Here is a 19,352-nt window from a genome sequence, read left to right on the forward strand (position 1 = left end):
ACACCGACTTGATTTGTTCTTGTGCCTCACTTCTTTGTATCTCATTGTTCCAGTTATTTCCTCAAAGTCTCCTCAAATCTTTTTGGATTAAGGTAGGATATAAACAGTAAGAATTTATTTTGGACTTGACAAGTTTTGCTCTTTACACAGTGTACGCTGAGCCAGTTCAGCGTGTTTTTTCAAATGTGATCATCTTTAAGACAGAAGCTTTCCGTCTAGGGGACAGTGGTTCCAAAAGACACACATCAGAATCACCTTAGAGGCCGGGTACGGTGGCTAATACCTGTAAACTCAGAACTCTGGGAGGTCGAAGCGGGCAGATCACTCGAGGCCAGGAGTTTAAGACCAATCTGGTAAACACAGTAAAACCCCGTCTCTACTAAAAATACACACACACACACACACACACACACACACAAATTAGCCAGGTATGGTGGCGCACGCTTGCAGTTCTAGCTACTCAGGAGGCTGAGGCACGAGGATCACTTGAACCCGGGAGGCAGAGGTTGCACTGAGCCAAGATTGTGCCACTGCACTCCAGCCTGGGCAACAAGCGAGACTCTGTCTCAAAAAATAATAATAATAAGTAAAATCACCTTAGAGACTTAAAAAAGGTTCTAATTCAGATCTGGGGTAGGCCCCAGGAATATGTAATTTTAAAAAGTTTCCCCACTGCTTCTGAAGCAGCCAGCCCAGCCCCTGGCCATGGAGTAGTGTTTGAGAATCTCTGGTCTAGAAACATAAAAAAGGGGGCCATTAGTTATAAAAATGAGTATCAAATTCCATTACAAAATGTGATTTTCTAAGTAAAATAAACCTCACCTTTATTCAGCTGATGTGCTTCAAAAACAATGGGTCTAAATCCAAATTCGCAAATTAAACCCATTCAAATTCATTAGGGCAAAGGGTGGACAGAACTCCTCAGTGAAATCTTCTAAAAAATTTAAGACTCACCTCACTTGATCTTGGAGTTTGGCTTTTCTTACAACGGTCCCCCCTGAAGTAAATGTCCACGTAATAAAGAGATCCCAAGTTCCTCTTGATAACCCACCTGTTTTAAATCACAATAGGCACACCAAACTCATGTACAAGGTCACACAGGCTGGCTACTAGAGATTCTTGCATCAGCTCGACATAAGAATTCACCCCCGCCTCCACTAGAGGGTGCTCCTTCACTGGCCTGGACCCATCCCTACACTCTGAGGTGGCGGAGACAGTCACATTGTGAGGCCAAGGTCTATTTTTCACCAGGCACCAAAAGCAGATGTGTGAAAAGTGGTTATGTGACATGTAGTCTCAACGCTCCTGGATGTCCAGACACACTGGCTGCTGTCCACCAGCTCCAGGTGGTAAAGACCCAATATGCACCTCTGCAATTTTTATCCCAAACTAGAGAACTGGCTCTGAAGGTGCAGCATGAGAGTTCATCAAAGCCAACTGGTCAAATGTGGAAAGCACTGGTGCACACCATGAAAAGACGTCCTATCGGTCCACGCATGATGGGTGCGGGGACTCCTGCCTCCCAGAGTTCACGAACAAATGGCTCAGCTGCTCCCTGCAGACCTTCCTTCAAAGTGTGCTGTCTGGCAGGATCCTTGGGTGCCTGGGGGACAGGACAGCCATGCTGTCATAGTCTCAGAATCCATTTTATGGATTACCAAGAGGCCCGTGCTAGGTCCCTGGCACCGTAGCGGTGCTGGGTGTAATGGAAATGTCAACGTGAATCCCCAGGGTTGGACAGATATAGGTCTAAAGATGCCGCAACGCCTCAGTCCACCCTCCTCCAGTCACTGCTTTAACTCTGGCAGGGCCCCAACCCATTTTAGGAGTCAAAGATGCCTCCTTCCTTGGAAACCTACGGCCGTCTGGCCCAGAGGGGTAGGAACAATGGAGATTTCATCCGACCAAAAGTGTGAAATCACCATCCAGGAACCTCAGTTACTCTGTGACAATTAAGAAAACTTACCAAAGGGGAGCTATGCCACAGACGTGCCTGAAAAGACCAACATGACTACAGAGCGGGAGGAAGGGGAGCAAGGGAGGTGAAGAGGAACACAGAAGACAAGGGAAATAAGACAGAAGACAGTTCAAGCAACAAGAAGCTAACACAGCAGGTGGGGCAGGACAACCAAAGGTGGGGTTAACACTGAGCAGGTTTCCAGTTCTGAAGGATTTTGAGTGTCATTTTATGTCTTGCCATGAAGCTACTGTGCCCAGGGCTGGTAGGGTTGGCAAGGCCTGTGGTAAATGAGAAAATACACTAACTAGGTCTTTCTGGGACTTTCAGTGATTAATCACGTTAGATGGACTTCAAGACAGACTGGCTTTATACTAAATTCCACAAGACAGCTGGCATTAGTACGGCCTGAATCCAGGGCGGGTCAGAGAAGGAAAAAGATCATACTCCCCGAAAACAGAGTGTTCCAAGGATATAAACACTACAGGTGTCTCCACGGTGGCATCTGCCCACACTGGCTGGGTAAAATGGGGGCCTGGCTGGCAGGTGCTAATATATTTCCGGGAAGAGAAGGGAACCAAAGAATTAGAGATACTAAAACTAGAGCTGAGACTGTAACTGGAAAATCACAAATCTTTGCCTACAGCTACTTTCTAAGGGGCAAAGGTGCGCACAGGTGCCAAGCCCCAGTCTCTGAACCTTAAAAGCCAACCACTCTATTAACAACTAGAAAAAATCAGTGACTAGGGTCAAGACAGAACACTGCCAGGGAATAACACTGGCCTCACTTCAGAAAGGAGAAACACCCAACTGCAGTGTGGAAAATCTTGTTATCGGCAATAGCATCTTGTTTCCCCTAGGTAGCTGCTTCCAGGGAAGGGTGTCAAGTATTGACAGTTAGTCATCTACATGTCACTGGAGTACAGGGGAGGTGGCTAGGAGCATGTGAATCGACCTACTATTTAATATAATGGCTGTAAGAAAAGGAGGCTTCTTTCCTCTCCTTTTCACTTTTGCTCCAGCCTATCAGGAGCCAGAAAGGCCAGATGGTGACAAGGTGTGAACCGTGTGGACAGTCCTGCACGCAGGGCTCACTGTGGACACCTTCCCAGGGCACGCATCAGTTGTGTGAACAAAGCCACCAAAGCCATTCTTTCCCTCCCCCAGTGACAGCGAGAGTGAGAGAGACAGACCTGGGACGTCTTTCATTTCCTAAGCACCGCTTATGGTGGTGGCACTAGCTCCCCCTCCAAGATGTCACAGAAAACAGAGCAGGTTGGAAATTAGATCACAATCACTCCCAAGTGTCTTCACAGTTCAGACAGGCACACATTTCAAAAGGTGGCCTCTGGGCCCCCCTCTCTCTTTCACGCACACACACTTGCAGGCCGTGGGAATGCTGTTCAGCCACTCAGTGTGGCTGGCTCATGTCAGGTACTGCACCACGAGGAACATGACCACACAGGTCAGCAGCATCCCGCCAATCATAAAGTACTTGTCCTGGAAAGCCCGCTTCTCGATGAGCCGCATCACTGTGTTGGACAAGCCCAGCATGTTGGCAATGTCAAGGATCTTCTTCTGAGTCCCCTGGGGCAGAAGAGAAGAGAAAAAAAAAAAAAAAACATCAAGTCGCTTTACCAAGGCGGGGGAATGGCATCAGGAGATGGAGCTCTGCCAACAGACATTCTCTTGGTCACGGCCAGAATACACAGAAAGCAGTATCCGCCAGAAATAGAGCCACTCTCATGTGGTCGACTGATTTCTGATCAAGGTACCAGAGCAAAGCAAAGTGGAAAGAAAAGGCTTTTCCACAAATGGTGCTGGAACGACTGGCTATATAATATCATAGATACGTATTTTATATATATGTATCTCTCTTATAGATATGTATGTAAAAACTGAACCTCAATTCACATTATATATAAAAATTAATTTGAGATGGGTCATAGAATTAAACATAAAAGCTAAAGCCACAATTAAAGCTTCTAGAAAAAAAATAGGAGAATATCTAAAAACTGCAAACAGGCCAGGCACAATGACTCATCCCTGTAACCCCAGCACTTTGGGAGGGGTGGGTAGGAGGATTACTTGAGGCCAGGAGTTCAAGATCAGCCTGGGCATGTAGTGAAGACGCTTTCTAAGTTATCCAGGTAAGGTGGTATGCACTTGTGGCTCTAGCTACTTGGGAGGCTAAGGTGACAGAATCACTTGAGCCCAGGAGTTCGAGGCTGCAGTAAGCCAAGATCACACCACTGCACTCCAGCCTGGGTGGCAGAGCAAGGCCCTGTCTCAAAAAAATACATAAATAAATACATACTGAAAACAATGGTATCATTAATTACAAGATGAATGAACAAATTATGGTATACCTGCACCAATGGAATACTGCTTTGCAATAAAAAGTACCTGACTACCAACATGGAATTAAATAGGTAACAATGTGAATGAACCTTGAAACATAACTGGGAAGAAGAAGTCACACAGAAAATAGTAGTATGAATACCTTTATATGAAGCTCAATAACAAGCAAACCTCATCTATGGTGAAATAAATCACAATAGTGGTTGCCTGGGGCAGAGGGGTCAACTGACTGGGAAAGGGTCTGAGGGATCTTTCAGAGGTAATGAAAATGGTCCAGGCCTTGATGGGAGTGTGAGTTACAAAGGTTGATACATTTGCCCAAATTCACTGAACTGTAAAAATATGATCTGTACACCTTACTGTCTGTAAATTACATCTCAACAAAAATACTTAAAATTAGAATATTTTATACTAAAAAAAGAAGGCAACATCAAAAAACTTGTCCTCGGCTCTCTAGTTCCAATAATCCTTGATACCAACCCATTTACTCTGTAGAGCAGAATCTTTGAGGTTTCTTCTGAGTACAATGGGTGGGTCAAGTCCATATTTACAAGAGGGTCTGAAGTGGGAAAGACAGAAAGACACCAACACAATGACCTAAAACCCTTCTGTAAATGGCATCACCCACCACCGAAACAAAAGGGCATTTTATTCCTAAACCAAAACACAAACCATCCAGCCTGTCCTTCCCTACTGCTTTCTAATTTTCAGCCTAAAGCACATTCAATTTCTTAGTAAGTAACAAGTATAAGTGAATGCCGGGGCAGACCCCAAGTCACTCAGCACACATCACCCACTGCAACTTGTATGAATGGCATCTAACCTCATGCCCCATATCTTTTTTTTTTTTTTTTTTTTTTTAAATACACATTAATGAGCAACTGAGAGAAGCAAGGAAAGTGAGATCAACATTAGGCATCATGGACAGGAATCCAAAATCTACATTCTGCCCAGACAGCAATTAACAAGCCTTAGCCCGAGAAATTACAAGTCAAACTTCACTGCCTTCAGAGATCAGAGAAATGTACTTTTTTCCCAAGAGAGAATACAATCAGACTCTTCAAGTCCTGCTTAGCTCTGAACACACAGATTATTTCATCACCGTATGAGACTAAGGATCAACCTTCTAAATCACTTGAAAAGGACCATAAATTTCAAAATATGTGTTCATTTTCAGCCACAAATTGGCCCCAGTCTTCAGAGTGCTTCGGCCTAGCCCCTTCATGCTCTCTCCTATGTTCCTTTCGAATGGCGTAGGTGGAAAATCCCTGACAGAGATAGGGTGGGAAGTGGATGAAGGGAATCAATAGACAAACACCAGGTAGCCACAGGTGTGCAGAGGAAAGTGATTAGAAACCTCAAGTCTCAACCCCCAGCCACCTCACAGGCTTCCCCTCTGGAATCAGTGTGGGTGGCAGGAGGTGTGCAGACGCCCCAGTGCTGCCACACTTCAGTGGGAAGCTGCATGTGCCTTAACAAGAAGCTCTAACCCCCACTGGCTCTTCATCATGTGACATGGAGTTTGGTCCTAAAAGGCCTCTACTGTTTTTCTGAGATATGAAAAGGAGAGTAGCAGTTTTCTAAAGAAAGGGCAGACTAATCAACACGTATCAGTTCAGTTCACCACAGGTGGCTCTCATGAAAGGGGAGCACCCAGCAGGCTGTTGGAGACCACCCTTCCAGGCCATCTGAGACACTGCAACTGTCAGCAGGAGGCGAGTGTCACTTGCAGCTTGCCTGACCCTCTCCCCTGTAGAGATGGCAGGGACTGTTCAGAAACGCACTGAAGTCCTGTGGAGCTGACAGGCTCAACATGGTCCAACAAAAACTAAGATAAAGCTCACACTTCCGAGTGACTGTTTCTCACAGCTCAGTGGCTGGGAGTGCTTCATTCACAGGGGACCACACCCTGATAACACACAGAACCCACGCCCTATTATCCATCAGGGTTGATACAGGAAAAGGGCAGAGGCTGAAACATCATGACTGACATCAGAGTCTGTGTAATGTTTCTGTAAACCACTCCCAGGGGCTGGAGTCTCAGCAGTGCCAACTGGTCAGGGCTTCTAGGAATACCTGAGGCTAGGGAGTGAAGAGTCGCTGGGATCACCAGCATGGGTTTTAGAAGCTCTAGAAGCTTCTAAAGCTCTAATCTACTGCAAACAACCAGGCAGCCCTAACACTGCACGGTGGGGATTCAGTTACTGAAATACAAAAGGTTTTAGTTACAAGGCAGTCCACAGTAGGGGTCCTAAGGGAAAGCCACCTTAAAGTGAGGTACCAAAGGACAGCCACGTCTTCATTCTTCCAAGAGTAGATTCTGTAACACAATTTCTCAGCCTGTGATTGGACCCCTCGTAGTAGCACTCACTTTCATGATAAGTTCAGTAAATGGGAAAAGACCTGGATAATAAGAGAGGCCACTTCATGGTTTGTTTCAAGCACAGGCAAAGGAACTGGGTACTTTCAGGCTCACAGTAACTCAACTCCAACAGAAAGGATCCCAAACGCAAGTGCTCTGTCTTGTCATCAAAATATCACAATTTTGAGGACACGTAATCAAAATATAAACACAGTTACTAAACTATTGGAAGAGGCCTTCTCCCTGTCCCCCAGCAGGGACCCCACCTTCAAGGTCAGTCTCTGGGTCCTCAGTCCATCTAAAATATTGTGCCCATCTAAAATGAGGTCATCCATGCCGTGGTGAACTTTCTGGAGGGAGGAGTTAAACTGCAGTGATTCGTCCATTGGTATGGTGGTGTCAGAGTCCTGTGAAAGAAACACAGGCACTTGATTAACTTTGCTTGTCAGTCAGCTCCTGGGGTCTGACTGCTCTGTCTTTTGGTCAAGGCCAAGCCAGAACAGCCAGAGCAGAGGTGCAAGAATCAGCGGACCCTAACAGATAAGAAAAAGCCAAGCAAAGGCCTGGGGTGGCCTCTGTCCACACAGAAGAGGAACTTCCTCAGATCTGTCACTCTCCAAATGAGTTCCACTCCACAAATAACATTAATTCCAACGATACTTGTCTCTGTATCACTGTCTCCTCTTAGGAAAAGCCATTCCTTCAAGACCTCATTGGGTGTCTCCTAAAGGCTTTCTCTGACTACTCACTAACCTAGCTTGTCCCAAATGTTCCTTTCCTTGGCTTCCCCTTAATGCAATGTTAAATGTTTGCTCGTGTCCTTTAGCTATTTTATCCATAGTTTACCTCTCCAAGTAGACTGAGGGTTAACTAAGGATAGAGGAGGCTGTGCTTCTGCATTTTATATATATATATATATATATATATATATATATTTTTTTTTTTTTTTTTTTGAGACAGGGTCTCCCTCTGTCACGCAGGGTGGAGTGCAGTGGCACGATCTCAGCTCACTGCAACCTTAGCCTCCTGGACTCAGTGATTCTCCCACCTCAGCCTTCTGAGCAGTGGGACCACAGGTGCATGCTACCATGCCCAGTTTTTTTCTTTCTTTCTTTTTTTTATTTTTGGTAGAGACAGGGTTTCACCATGTTGCTCTGGCTGGTCTCGAACTCCTGCGCTCAAGCAATCTGTCCATAGGCCTCCCCATTTTATAGATGAAAAACTGCCCAGAAAGGTAGAATAACTTGTCCAAGATCACAGAGCTGGTAAGAAGTCCAGCGGAGGTGGGAATCTGGGTACTGAGCGCACGGCCTGCCCTGTTACCCATACTGTAGAGAGAAACACCAACACCCATCCTGGTGGCTCTACTTCTGCACTGAAAGTGGACTACAGACAGGAGCCAAGTCCTTACGAGTTGTGAGAGTGTTCCCTTCTCTTTTCTGCCAATCACAAACTCTCCTGCCAAGTAGTGCTGGGGTTTGTTTCACGTTTTTTTTGAGACAGGGTCTCACTCTGTCACCCAGGATAGAGCGCAGCCTTGACCTACCAGGCTTAAGTGATCCTCTCACTTCAGCCTCCCGAGTAGCTGGTACCACAGGCTCATGCCACCATGCCCGGCTAATTTTTATACTTTCTGTAGAGACAAGGTCTCACCATGTCACCCAGGATGGTGAACTCCTGAACAATCTGCTGCCTTGGTCTCCCAAAGTGCTGGGATCACAGGTGTGTGCCATTGTGCCCCGTCCTACTAGTGCTGTTTTTACCACCTAAATCCCAGTTTCAACTGTCAGAAAAAAAAAAAAAAGGTTATGCCACTGTTTCTTTGCTGCTCAGATTTGGAATCATTTTGTACATGTGCATTTTCAACTGCCCCTGCTAACAGAGGAGCTCCTCACACGTAGGTGTCAGGTCTTTTAATTTCATCATGTGCTTTACTCCTAGTGCCTGAATTAATCAGTGTTCTGCATGCAGCTAATGCCCAGTGCGTCAAAAGACGCTGGTGTTGGAAAGACTCAGTTAGAGACTTCTCTTCAGTAATTTGACAAACACTTACGAAATGCCATTTACATACAAATCTTTCTTACCCTCCCATCTAAAACAGTATGGCTGATGGGCCATTATCTCTCAGAAAAATGTATTATAGCTCCAGATGGTAGAATGAGCAGGAAGAAGTTTCATCTGGCAAGCCAGTGTTTATTAAGAACTGACTGTATGCACAGCATCACACCAGGCTAGCAAAAAACAAAATAATCCTAAGCGATCATCCCTGGTCTAAAAAAGGCCTGAATACTACATTATTAACGATCTAAAATCCAAACATCTTTTAGTGTGTCTTACAGTTCATTAAATTTTTGAACTGTTAAACACTGTGACTTGACTGCTTAGTCTGGGGAAGCAAAACAATGTTGGCAGGGCCTGAAACACTTGGGGAAATGTATTGCAAAGCAAGGATGCAGCATTGAGGGTTAAACATCTACAACGGGAAATGATGTGAATTTTAACAACAGGCTTAGAAAGCTAACATCTCTTTAGAAAATAATCCTCTGTAAAAAACAAAATACAAAAAGCCAAAGCACACTTCACTTAGTGGAATATATTATGCAGGACACAGAAAAGGCCAGTATGTTCTACAGCCACGTGCAGGAAATGATCTGGTTAAGACTAAAGGGCAGGGACAATGGGTTCTGAGAAATCCAACGTGCACACCAACACATTTTCAGACAGACTCAGGCAAGCAGTCCGTCTAACCCTACACATCCGTTAACAAATTCCTCCAAATTGCTGCTCAGACTAGGGGCAAAAACATTTTAATGCACCTGACACTGGAACCACACACATACTCGGCACAACGGCAACTGCCCGCAGGCAGCTTTGAAATACTGCCTTCTCTACAAATGGCCTAAGTTCTAATCATCTGTCTCAATCTGATCAGAAAAACGTTTCCACTATGTGAACTTCCACCTTTCTGTCTCAGACCAGTCCAACCAGGTAATTTTCACCTCTGCCTATTCCCCTTCAATTTAACTGCTTCCTCTTCAGGTTTTTGTCTTAGAAAAAGGGATTCTCTGTCGAGGTCTAGTCTCTGTGGCAATGCACAAAGTTCCCGTCATTTCCAGTTGGTTTCCTCATCACCAGTCTTCTTCAGATACCCCCAAAACAGATGGCGCTCAGAGATCTGAACTCCAGCCCCCACAATCTGCCAAATGCAGGCCGACCCTCACCGCAGGCCTGGCTTACGTTAGTGGTGAAGGTTCGAGACAGAAGCTCTTCTCGCTGTCTCTCCTGCTGCTCCCTTGCATGGCGCCGATGCTGGAAGTTTCTGAGCGCAGTCTGCAGGTGCTGGACATCATACTTTAACTGGTCGACCCGACTGGAATTGATGGAGAGAGAGATTAAATTCCAGGAACTCAGGGCAGCAGAGTCTCAGGGGGCCAGGCTTTGTATTCAGGAAAGACGGCATTTCCTTACTTCTCCCTACACCACCCCACGCTATACCCCACCACCACAAGATCTGATTTTGATCAATGATGTTGAAAGTAAAGTAACGTGTGGTTAAAGCGAGATGGTAGCACACAAGTTTCTGGCAGCTTTACTTCAGAATCTGTTGCTCTCTGATTCTGGATGCATGACAGGGAACAGGGGACAGGAAGCAGGCTCGCTGACCTCTTCTTGACCTTCTATGGATTATATCGCTCTCCTGGAAGAAGCCCAAGGGCATCTTTGAGGTAAAGCATCCACAAAGTTTCATAAAACTTTTGGAAACAGGCACTGGGGGTGGAGTGGCAAAGGTGGTTTCATTTTAATTTCATGGTGGAGTATCAAACATTAGATCAGCATTTCATTATGGGTGGACTGATTCAAGTGATTTTTCATTTCAACCCAAGAAGAACCCAGCAGGAACCAAAGAGCAGAACAAAACTCCATGGCAACATTAGGCTTCAGGTGGCTATGGGTCTAGTCAGAAAAACAGAACTGGAGGCAAAATTTCAAAATGACACCAAAGGGGTCACAAGGTTTCTGAGTCACAAACCTCACAGGCTATTTATTTTGAGGAGCATCACTCAGATACAACTGTGCCCTTTGGGGGGGCTTTTTCTTTGCGTAGTCGTAGTTTTTCAACATGTACGTGGGTTTTCAGAATATTCTATCGCCTCCCCCCGAGGAGAAAAGCCTATCTTGCCGGGCCTGGAGTAGCAGTGCCATGTCAGAGGTCAGCACTTACAGTTTGGCATTTTGCCTTTTGTTAGGGGGCTCCTTGCTGGACAAAATCTCCAGACGTTCTAGACGGCTGAATATCTGGTCTATGCTTGCTTGGATTTCGTTTTCTACTACTGTACAAAAAAGAAAAAAGAATAATTGCTGGAAAAGAGATAGTGAACTTAAATTAGAATAAATTACATATTTTTTTTTCAATATCCAATAAACTAGAACTACATATTTCAAAAAGAGAAAAATGTATACACTAATGAATAACAGAAAAAATTCAAATTATGCCGTAAATGTTGTTTTGAAAAAAGTACATGTATATAGTTGTTAATGACACAACAATGCCAATTTTTTTAAAAAGCTGAAGGTAAATCTGTAGAAATAAATTTCCTACCTTTAGAAAATAAACATGCAAAGGTTGTACAAATAAATACTTTAAGCTAAATTTTCTGATATAGGTCTCTTTTCCTTTGGATTTCTCAGACGTGGATTATAAATACCTAGTAAAAAGACTGCCAGTTGAATTCCCTATAGTAATGAGTTTTTTTTTTTTTAATTAAAAAAAAAAAGCATAAAGGAAGGGGAAGATTAGTATGTGAAACATACAGAGGAGAGCTCCCTTAAGGCTTTCTGTAAGAATGGGTGGGCTGAGCAATGTTGACGTCCCCAAAATAGACCAAATATCAATAGGAAAGGCCCAGGAAAGAATCCACAGAGGTAAAGAGATATGATAAATACGGTCATTTTCCTTATCCCTTTCGATAAGACAGTCAAAATGACCTCTTTCCATTTCTAATCATGTAACGAGATTGCTGAGAAGGCAAACAAAGTCCAATGAACAAAAAAGCTAAACTGTGCACAAAAGAAAGCATCCAGACTGCTTCTTGCCCCATAAAGAAGTGACAGCAGTGACACTGCCCCTTCCTAGGCCTTTGCGCCCACAGTAAACAAAGACAGTTGAGATTAGAACAAGGTTGAAGCTGTGAAAGGAGACGTGAGAGAACAGGAGGAATGGGTCTGGAGGGAGCCCAGCAGTGGGGTGGGTAGGCAGCCCCCGCAGGTGGTGTCCATATGACTGACTCAGAAAAAAGATCTTTCCTTAGAATAGAAAAAAAAAAAAAAACCAAAAAAACCAAAAATCCAGCATGCTTCTCAAAAGAAACCATGCTGTGGGAACTAAACTAATTAATATTGCTGTTCGTTTCTGAATAATCCTCCTAAAAAGCCACAGTTCTCAGCTCAGAAGAAATGGCCAATTCCAGTTAAACATCTCTGAATTTTTATGGAGTACATTCCTCTAAGGACTAGGTAATTAGATTAAGACAGATGGAGGCAAGCGCTTCCATTCCCATAGGGCCATGTCAGGTTGAGTGGAGGGGTAATGGGGGATAAGACTTGTGGGATTCCAAAGGGCACACTCAGGGAAATCAGTGATTTTGCCATAGGGTTTTTCTGTCCACCCTAACAACAAAACTCATTCCACGCTGAATCATTAAGCCCCCGAGGCAGAGTGCAGTCAGGAAACCCAGCCCATTAGCACCCTGTCATCAGAGAAAGGACTCTGGTCTCCACAGTTAATTACTCACTCTGCACAGACTGCTTGTCTGCCGTCTCCAGGCGTCCCATGCGAGACTGGATCTCGTGGACCTGCCTATCAAAGGAAGAGGGAGGAAATGTGTGAGACAGGAGTAATCAACAGCGCTTCAGTCAGAAAAGACAATGTTTCTGATGCCAACATGTAACTGATTTAAATTGACAGCATCACTGAACTGTAAAATTTGTATGTGGCACTTTAGGTCCCACGTTTTGGCATGGTTTCTAATATCTTAACTACTAATAATAACACTGATAGGCAGATTATGGGTGCTTACCACATCCAAAAGACTCTGCCAAGTCAATAACCCTATGAGGAAAGTACTATTATCATCCTCATTTTATAAATAAAACTGAAGCCCAGAAAGCTTATGTAACTTGTTCAAGGTCACACAGCCAGTGATAAACCTCGAACTGGACCCAGCCAATCCTATTTTCTGTTCTATGACCTAATGTGCTAAGCACTGGCCTGTACTAGGAAGAGTCAAAGGGCAAGGGAGATATAATCCTTGTCCTTGAGAAACAACATAATTAGGAATGACAGGCTGGACAGACATGAACAAGCCCTGGGAAGATTCACGAGAAAAGCAATACACATAAGTATAAACAAACAGAAAGAGGGGCAGCTCTGCACAGTGGTGTCACAGGCAAGCAGACAGAGGGGCGGGGCTGAGAAAAAGAAACCAGGTAAGTTTTGTGGACGGAGAGAGTTCTGAGCATCACTGTGAAGAAGGGAGACATCATTTGGTGAAGGAAGATAGAGAAAATTGATATGCAAAAATTCATACGAGACGTGGATTACAAGCAGGGTGGGCTGCTTGAAAGAGAATCAGGTCAGAGGAAGAGGATGGTGAAGTGACTCACTGGAGGAAACCAGTCAAAGGAAGACCCTGAAAGATAGGGACCTCCTGTTTGGTAAACATCTTTCCCTGACAATATCAAGGAAAGGAGGAACTGCCATCTCATTTGGAAATGCAACACTGTACCCTGGATCTGGGTAACACTCTCTGGAGGCTTTCCAGGGCCTGGCCAAGGACATCCTCAGGACCCCCTTCCTAGTGGTCCTCCATGATCAGTCCTTGGGATACTGCTTATGCTGGCCCCACCATCCACTTCCTGGTGCTCACAGTGGAGGTTCCCCAAGTTAGGGCCCACATGTAGGGAGCCTGCTGGACTCTCACATCATCCCCAACGCTGGAGGAAAGGTCAGCAACCAGTCTCCATCATGAGCACTGCAAACCAGGACTCCAAATTTACCAGTGCCAGCCAGGCACCCAACTTCGGCTTCAGCTGGTGCCCAGTCTTTACCAGGGCTTCCCTGTGGCCTCCAGACATGCCCTCGGGCACCAAAAGAAGCCGGGCGAGCTGTGAAATGACTCCCCAGGGTGCTCCTAGGCAAGACCTGTGGCCTGAGAAGCAACTAGAAATCACTGCTAGAGTCCAAGACCAGACCGTTGCTTCTGGAAAGTAAGTCCGGGATATTCCGGGATGGTGCGGGGGTGTGGAGGTATGGGGGTGGATGTAGGAATGCAGCCTGAGGTAGCCGACATCTGAAGCAGGGCAAACAAGGGAACGGGTATAGGGGACCGGAGGGTAACGGGGATGGAAAGGAGAATTAGGACTCTAAGGAAGTCCTGACGCAGGCTGTGAGGTAAATTTTCAATGCTGATTTAATAGAAAAATCTGAAAGTTCATAATATTATCAACACGAACAGTGACATAATAAAAAGTGGGGAGGCCAAGAATAGCCAAGACCACTCTGAAGAAGGAGGGGGAGGAACGACTTGTCCAACCAGCCATTATGACTATAACAATGGAAACAAGATGGCGGCAGTGCAGGCACAGATGGACAAGGAAAGGCAAACCCTACAGCTGGCCCAAGAGAAAAGAAAGAGCGCAGACACAGCCCCACGTATTTGGGAGCTTTTGAAAGAAGGGACTACAATAAATGCCAACAGCTCCGGTTTGTTACCCGTACAGAAAAAGGACACCTCGGGTAATACATAAGAATAAACTCAAGCTCACTTAAAACCTATCTGGAAAAAGCAGAGCTTTCAAACTTTCTGAAGAAAATACAGGCATGCATAAATGACCTTGGGTTACAGAAGGATTTCTTAAATAAGACAAAATCCAAAAACTACCTGCCCCCACAAAACCCACAAACCACAAAGAAAAAGACAGATACATCTGACAACATTAAAATAAAAAACTTCTGTACACCAAAGCCACAAAATAAACAAGTAAATGAACAGCACAGACTGGAGGGTATCTGCAGCAGATAACAAAGGATTGATGTGCAGAAAATATACAAAGAATTGTTACAAATCAATAGGAAAAGTCCAACAAGGCATTTTTTTTAAAAAAAAGAAGAAAGGGCAAATGACAGGAAAGAAAACTCAAATGGTCAATCAATACACAAAATGACACTCAACTAGGAAAACACAAATGAAAAGCACTGAGATCACATTTCTTTAGCCCGTCAAACTGACAAATATTTTAAAGTTTGGGAACATATGCATTAATAAGGAAATAGGGAAACTAGAACTCTCATACCCAGCTGGTAGGATTATAAATTGGTAAAACACTTTAAATGCTTTCTGACAATAACTAGTAGAATACAGCATGTGCCCATCCTATGACCCAGCACTTTGAGGAATGTGTCCTAGAGAGCTTCTGGGATACCTTGAGGAGATGTAAATGGCAGGGATGTTCATCAAACCACTTTTGTACAGGCCCATAATCCACTGACTTTTCCCATCAAATCTCTATTTGCTTTGAACCAATTAGAGAAGATGTAGCTAATAATACAACTCCAGTCGCTACATTTCATGCTAAGAAAAGATAAATGTGAAACAACAAAGCCAAGTATGAATGGCAAGGTGGGAACTACTAATATGCCAAGTGCAAAATCTGTCTCAAACTGAACTGGGAATTCTGACAACACAACACGCTGGAAGTCAATAAGAAACAGGTGATACACAAGCAAGACTTGGGAGCATGGCCATAAGGAATGCCCTCTCTAGCATGGGGTCCATGGTGGGCTTGGGCGATAATATAACAAAGCAGAGAAATAGTAGCAAATAAGCCAGGGTCACTGTAGCTGTCTTTTAAAAAGGTTTACAGAAGATCTAGGAAGAATTTTTTAATAGAAGTGCTTTTTAAAAGTTCATGAAACTACTCACCACCCCCCACCACCCCATAACATCCACTTTACATCCAGGCTGCCTCTGACCACTGTGAGTGTGAAAACGCTATGTCATCTATACAGCATCATGTAAGTTTGGTGTTAACTTTACTTAAAAGTAATGGCAACAATCTGGTCATTTTCATTTCACTCACTTTGCCTTTACATTTTGCTCATTAAAGGGCAAAATCTATCAAGGAAAAACATGGTCTTGAGATAAGGTCATAGTTCTTAAGCCCAGCTGCTCAGGAAAAAAAAAAAAATGGTCTTGAGATAAGGTAACAGTTCTTAAGCCCACCTGTTCATCAAAACCACCTGGGGAGCTTGTTAAATGTAGTGCTTCTTGTTTCCTGGACATATGATAACATCCAGGACAGGAGACTGATCTTGGACTACATACGGGACAAATGTGGTCGCCTTTACAACCACTGGGATCTCAAAAACAGAAGCTTGGCTATTAGCTCCTCTATAAAGTTTACCTAAAGTAAACATTTAAGTGTAATATGTTTATTCTGTTTTTCATCTTTTATTTTCACTCATTCGCTGTTCAAGTAGATTCAGGAGTTTTGTTTTGTTTTTTTTTTTTGAGACGGAGTCTCTGCCGCCCGGGCTGGAGTGCAGTGGCCGGATCTCAGCTCACTGCAAGCTCCACCTCCCGGGTTCACGCCATTCTCCTGCCTCAGCCTCCCGAGTAGCTGGGACTACAGGAGCCCGCCACCTCGCCTGGCTAGTTTTTTTGTACTTTTTAGTAGAGACGGGGTTTCACCGTGTTAGCCAGGATGGTCTCGATCTCCTGACCTCGTGATCCGCCCGTCTCGGCCTCCCAAAGTGCTGGGATTACAGGCTTGAGCCACCGCGCCCGGCCTAGATTCAGGAGTTTTCAAGTAACTTTAAAATGTCAATCCAATTCCAATGTATTCAATGTATTCAGGGACATGGTAAGAGATAACCACAAACTGGGTTCAAAGTTCCAGTAAAATTAATACGTTTAGCTACTGTTGTGTCAACTCAGCTATAATCGCTAATTTCTGCAGTTGCCAAAGTTCATTGCTGGTGCTCACTGGACTCCACGTGTTTCCTGTGAAAGTCATTCAGTCACCAGTTCTGTATCATGGAACTGAAAGGAGCCTTACAGTTTAACCAGCCCAAACTACAATACCATTCTACAGATGAGGAAAAACAAAGCAAGGAGGTCTAGAACCAGAACTCCCACTCCTGGTTCACCATTTGAAAGGAAAGACAGATACTGCAGCATAAAAGAAAGTAAACTCCTCAAGGGCAGGGCTGTGCTGCCAGCATTGAGAATGGTGCATAGCACATAGTAGGTGCTCAATAAATATTTAATGAATTAATGAGTGTCGGGGTAACAGAGGGCCTAATAGTTGTGGGGCAAAGCTGGCCCACTGCTTGTTTTGATAAATAAAATTGTACTGGAACACAGGTACATCAATCAGTTTATATATTGTCTATGGCTGTTTTCCCAATATAACAGCAGAGCAGTCACTATAGAGACTGCATAGCCCCCAGAGCCTGTAATATTTACTATCTGGCCCTTAACAGAAAAAACTGGCAAGCTGCTAGAGTTCAAGGGTGCATTGTTGGAGGCCTACAGAGTTCATCTACACTCCACACACCTTGTTTGGGGTACCACTTAGAATTCCTCTTCTGAGCCATGCAGTTTTCTCTGAGATTAGCTGCACTGAAAACAGGTAGTCTAAGACTCTCTAAACAAAATTATTCTTGAATATAAAATGGCTCATGGCCTTCTTGGCAACATCTTTTAACTAAATTAACTAGATAAGACTATACATAACAGATTAACTTCAAGGCACCACCATGCCCATTGTGCCCCGGGATTGTGAAAGATCTGCCCTTTTTTAGTAACATGAACATAATTGCGTTTCATTCTTTCTCTAAATTACTCACAGTCTAGTTTAAGTCCCTTCCTATAATGTTTATGTGAGAATAAGGCTCCCCCGTGTAAAAGAAAATTCTGTCATTACAAAGTAGGTTCTGTATTTTTGCCCACACAAATGAAACACTTCATCGTCAAAATAAAAGAAACCCGTAAACTTAGAAAATGAAAGAGAAAGAGGATCTTCACCCTCTTACTCCTAATGCTTCAGGGCATTTCATTTCCAGGCCTTGGGAGTGTGAGTTTAATCAATAAAACTACAGCATAAGTTTGACAGTTCTCAATAGGACAGGTATATACCTCAATAAATTGAGAAGAGGATCTAAAACAGATACTTTTACACCAGAGTTCATAGCAGTATTATTCTCAACAGCCCAATGGTGGAAACATCCAAGTGTCCATCAACAGATGAGTGGGTAACAAAATGTGGTAGATACATACAACGGAACATTATTCAGCCATAAAACGGAATGAAATTCTGGTAACAGGTTACAATATAGATGAACCCTGAAAACATTAAGTGAAATAAGCCTGATACAAAAGGACAAATTCTGTATGACTCCACTTATAAGTATCTAGAATAGGTAAATTCATAGAGAGAAGTAAAACAGAGGTTACTAGGTGCTCTGGAAGGAAGAAACGAGGTGCTACTGATTAACAGGCACACTGGGATGATGAAAAAGTTCTGGAAATGGATCTTAGTGATGTAAGTTGTGTACCTACCCAATGTCACTGAATTGTACACTTAAAAATTGTTAAAACAGTAAATCTTATGTTGTGTATATTATACAATAAAAAATAAAAATCATAAAATTCCGTCCCCCAAAAACAGGGTAAAAATCATAAAATTCTGCCCCCTCCCCCAAAAAATAGGGTAAGTATGGCCCCATTACCATATTCAACTACATATCTCAGCAAGTTCCAAAAGTGCAGGACGATGCGAATAAAGGACACTATCAAGGAACTTAAGTCATGAGAAGCTAAATTAAAATTCGACTTTCTCTGCGATAACCTGTAACCAAATACTATTAACAAGTAATAATAGCGAATGCTACGTGGACAGCAATTTCTTTGTACCATAAAAACGTGGTCTTTAGTATAAATCGAATAAGAATAAAAATATTTTCCCGTACGTGCCTTGACTCTCCAATTAAACAGTACACTCCTACGGCCAGGGGCCGTGTCTCCTACTCCGTGTCTCCTCTCGAGCTCTACCAAACAGGAGCACCGAGTTGACAAGTGCTGGACAAAGTTTTATAACCTGCAGGTGCCACTTTCCCTTCACCCAGTCTACCCAGCAGGTAGTCACGGACTTGCAGACCCCAGGAGTCATCGGCCCCACGTCTCCAGGCCCCAGGCTGAACCCACTGTCTGTGTCTGACCTGGGCGTCCCGCCAAGGATTAAGCACTTCGGAGGCATCCCCAGCAGTGCCCTGGCGGAAAAACTCGGCCTCTACCCTGGCGGACGTCCGAGGCCCCAGCCCCGGAAGCCAGCCTCATCTGGCCTATCCTCGTCTAGCCCCTGCCCGCTCCCCAACCGGCCCTCACTTGTGCGTTTGCTGGTACAGCGGCTCCATGTCGCCGGCCGGGCCGGCCACTGCTCCGGCTCTGGCTTCCTCTGAACACGTCCTCACAGCCCCCCTTCCGGTTTCCGGTTTCCGGTCGCAGGGCCCTCCCTCCGCTACCGGCCAAGGCTGCCCGCACGCGCGCCTTACTAGCGGTGGTTGCGAGATGAGAGAAGGGGAAGGAGAAATGAGGCCGGCGACGGAAGGAT

General features: G+C 44.4%; 1 protein-coding gene across 11 annotated transcripts; it reads right to left on the reverse strand.

The window, feature by feature from the left end:
- Window positions 1–93: 93 nt before the first annotated feature.
- Window positions 94–19,274, reverse strand: LOC105468227 (golgi SNAP receptor complex member 2). 11 transcript variants are annotated; one of them, XM_011718343.3, is made up of 7 exons: window positions 19,127–19,274; window positions 12,473–12,537; window positions 10,903–11,011; window positions 9,918–10,050; window positions 6,947–7,087; window positions 3,439–3,544; window positions 94–1,603 (listed from the first exon to the last, which is right to left on the reverse strand). In XM_011718343.3, the coding sequence occupies exons 1-7, from the start codon at window positions 19,153–19,155 to the stop codon at window positions 1,545–1,547; spliced, it is 642 nt and encodes a 213-aa protein (XP_011716645.1). In that variant the 5' UTR covers window positions 19,156–19,274; the 3' UTR covers window positions 94–1,544. The 11 variants fall into 11 exon arrangements, with proteins under 11 accessions (XP_011716645.1, XP_070939430.1, XP_070939424.1 ...); XM_071083329.1 differs by lacking the exon at window positions 6,947–7,087 and having other exon boundaries at window positions 10,903–11,008; XM_071083323.1 differs by having other exon boundaries at window positions 94–3,544; window positions 10,903–11,008.
- Between the last annotated feature and the right edge of the window lie 78 nt (window positions 19,275–19,352).

This window comes from Macaca nemestrina, chromosome 17 (assembly GCF_043159975.1).
Source record: "Macaca nemestrina isolate mMacNem1 chromosome 17, mMacNem.hap1, whole genome shotgun sequence".
Taxonomy (NCBI): Eukaryota; Metazoa; Chordata; class Mammalia; order Primates; family Cercopithecidae; genus Macaca; species Macaca nemestrina.

What these genes read in the sequence shown, in the direction of transcription:
- LOC105468227 (XM_071083322.1), bottom strand. Translation starts at nt 19,155, where the DNA reads ATGGAGCCGCTGTACCAGCAAACGCACAA. An exon ending in CTGTACCAGCAAACGCACAA is followed by an intron (nt 12,534 to 19,126) that starts GTGAGGGCCGGT and finishes TTTGATAGGCAG; the next exon opens with GTCCACGAGATCCAGTCTCG. An exon ending in AAAAGGCAAAATGCCAAACT is followed by an intron (nt 10,051 to 10,902) that starts GTAAGTGCTGAC and finishes CATCAATTCCAG; the next exon opens with TCGGGTCGACCAGTTAAAGT.